The sequence below is a fragment of the Microtus oregoni genome, unplaced genomic scaffold (genome assembly GCF_018167655.1).
Source record: "Microtus oregoni isolate MIOR12 unplaced genomic scaffold, Mior012 000056F_ref0000123, whole genome shotgun sequence".
Taxonomy (NCBI): domain Eukaryota; kingdom Metazoa; phylum Chordata; class Mammalia; order Rodentia; family Cricetidae; genus Microtus; species Microtus oregoni.
In genome coordinates, this window is record NW_024543832.1 from 9,325,008 (window position 1) to 9,328,253 (window position 3,246).

Sequence of the window (3,246 nt, forward strand, 5' to 3'; positions counted from 1 at the left end):
TTAAATTCATCTCAAGAAGAGGAAAATAGTACCTGGCACTGGAAACTTAGACAACTAGCAGAAATTTTAAATCACTCCCAATAAAACTTAAATAGAATCAAAATAATCTGCCTTTATCTGTGTGCTGGAAGAACATTTAACTTGATCCATCATCTTACAACTTTTAAAATATGATTAACATTAAATTAAAGCAACTGAAACATGAAAGTAAGCAGGAGAGATGTTCAAAAACCAAAAAAAAAATGTAGCCAATCTACTAGATGCTTCTGATTTTGGTTATTTAAACCCATTAAAAACTGAACATAAGTTAAATATAAAGTTACTTGCCCAGAATCTTTTTTGACAACCAAATTTTTATCTCCCCCAGAATTTTCTTCAGGACTGTCTTCATATGTTTGTTCCTAAGACTATAGATCACAGGATTAAGAAGTGGGGTCAAGACAGAATAAAACAGAGTCACGAGCTTCTGCATTCCAGCTTCGTGCTCAGACGTTGGACTCCCATACATGACCAATACTGAGCCATAGAATAACGCAACCACAGCCAGATGGGACCCACAGGTCGAGAAAGCCTTTCTTTTTCCAGAGGCTGAAGGGACCTTCAATACAGCTATTAGGACCAGAGCATAAGACCCCATGATAAAGAGAAAAGGAATAATGAGAGGCAGAGGGCTTAAGATGGAGAAGACCAGTTCTACTATGGGATCTTTTTGGCAAGTCAGTGCTAACAGAGGGCCAGGGTCACATAGGAAATGGTCTATAATCCTGGACCCACAGAAGGACATCTGGGAGATGATGATGATGGGAACGGGGAACCAGAGGAAGCCAAGCACCCAGCAATTGATCACCAGGATGTTACAGAGGCGCCCAGTCATAAGAGCAGGATAGTGTAGAGGCCTGCAGATGGCAAGGTAGCGATCAAAGGCCATAACTGCCAGGAAAAAGCATTCTGTAGAACCCAAGGAGAAGAAGAAATAGAACTGCAGGAAGCACCCAGAGAAGGAGATGACCTTGGTGTCAGAGAGGAAGTTGGCCAGCATGTTGGGAACTGTGGAGGTGACATACCAGATCTCCAGGAAGGAGAAGTTGGCCAGCAGGAGGTACATGGGGGTGTGGAGTTTCTGATCCCAGCGCACAGCACAGATGATGGAAGCATTGCCCATGAGGGTGAGGAGGTAGACAACAAAGAATAGCACAAAGAGGAGGATCTGCCCTTCCCTGGGGCAGGGGAAACCCAGGAGGATGAAGCCAGAGATGGTGCTGGAGTTGCTGGGGCTGCTGAGGGTTTTCATCTGTCTGTGAGCTGGAAAGGCACCAGAGATTATCAGATAAAGTCAGTTGAGGACTCAGGTTTATATTTAAATCGTCATGAGAGAGAAATCACATACATATTAGCCATGCAAGACATATATTTTCCTAAAATGATTGTTACTCCCAATCTTTGCTTCCCTACACTTTCTGCTCACTGCAGGAGAAAAATCTTGCTCATTATTGATAAGCATTCCTCTTCTTCATCTTTTACCTCATCTTCATCCTCCTCCTCCTTCTCATCAATATTCTATTAAGTTAAATTGTAATGCAATTTTCAAAGATATTTACAGTTTTTCAAGATCTTACACATGTGTAATTAAGTGTATATAGATATCTTCACACAAAACAAGATTTATTTCCTCCCAATTTTTAGAAGAAGTAAAATCCTTGTATCTCCTGGTTTAGCGTATTTTGCCATCTGTAATTATTATTCATGTTACATCCACATTGGCTTTTAAAAATCTGAAACTAGATTAACCATTGCACGTAGATGTCAGTAAACTTTCCAACACACTTGGCAAACCTTCCAAGCTTTGGATTTAAATTTGATTCCCTTACCATCTTTGATCATTGTTTCCTCCCTCTGTCTCTCTCTCCATCTTTCCCTTTTCTTTGTACATGGGGCAAATATGTACAACCCCCCTCCCCCAGCAAACATAAAACAGGGATTATTGGATATAACACTGGCCAGCAGAGGGTGATACCTCATCCCAATGCAGGGAATGTATTTTGGGACCACAAACCCCTTGTAGACAGAGATCCCACCTTCCTACCTCTGCAGTGTTTTTTAGTAGGGATTGGTAAATAGTTTATTGATGTAGAAGGGTCTTTATCTATCTGTTGTTTCATTGGTTGATTAATAAAGAAAACTGCTTGGCCAGTTATAGAAGAATGCATGTGGCCATGCTCCAATAAAACATAAAGTCCAGTGAGAATTGGATTTCATGCAGTGTTCAGGTGTTACAAAGTCATACTCTTCCACCCATTAAAAATCTTAATAATATGCAAAATGGTGCTCAGCTTGGTCCCATAGTCAAAACAGGAGGAGGCCAGACGTGGTTCATTGACTCCTGCTTATAACAGTTCAGGACAAAGGGAACTAATGAACTGGCCTACAACAAAGAATGGATCTCTTGTTAGAAAGGAAGGGCTTCTAGAAGTTGACAGCTGAGACTATTCTGTTCTGCTGTGCAACCACAGCTATTCTGGGCAAACCTTTTGATTTTCCAAAGCCATTACAATTTTCCTGCTTTTATGCTTATACACATACATGAGTACACATGCTTACATAGTGATGTACTAGATACCTTTTCTATGCAACATTTGACTTAGATGACGCTAGATTCCTTCAGTTTGAAAACCAGAACATCATGAGAACAAGTCTCTGTGGGCTGGCACTATTGTCTGCATGGGCAAAGCCAATTGGCACATGCTGGGAGTCATTTTTAACAGGAGTGTGTTGTTACTCACCTTTACTACCCAGCTTCTGTGTTCAGAGAGCAGCGGTGTGGTTCTCCTGACGCTGGCAGGCAGATCTTTAAGAAGTGATTGCAGACAGGACTGTGATACGGATGGCTCCAGTGACTTCAGTGCTCATGTGTACAGGGTGAACAGTTTGGTTAATTATCATCGAAAGCTAAACACTTCAGCACATCAATCCCATCTTAGGAAAACTGATAGAGCACTTAAGTTAGCCAGATCTTGGGCCATGACACGTAGAGTGACAAATTCTTTAATTTTCTGATAATGTGCTTTGCTTTCAAGGTTAGTCCAAGATGTCACAACTCTGAGAAACCATCATCAGGTTGATCCCCAGCATACCCATTACATTAGATAGGAGAGGAACTTGCCATACCTTTTTCATTTGCAAAACAACTTTCCCATGAGGAGTTGAGAGGTGGTGGGTAGTCAGGACACTGGAGGAAAACAATGGATG

The 3,246-nt window shown here is 41.3% G+C and overlaps 1 protein-coding gene across 1 annotated transcript; it reads right to left on the minus strand.

Annotated features, from left to right (window-relative positions):
* Positions 1–319: 319 nt before the first annotated feature.
* On the minus strand, positions 320–1,291 carry LOC121438561 (olfactory receptor 11G2-like). The gene has a single exon (XM_041638811.1). It carries the CDS (start codon positions 1,289–1,291, stop codon positions 320–322), a length of 972 nt encoding a protein of 323 aa, XP_041494745.1.
* Between the last annotated feature and the right edge of the window lie 1,955 nt (positions 1,292–3,246).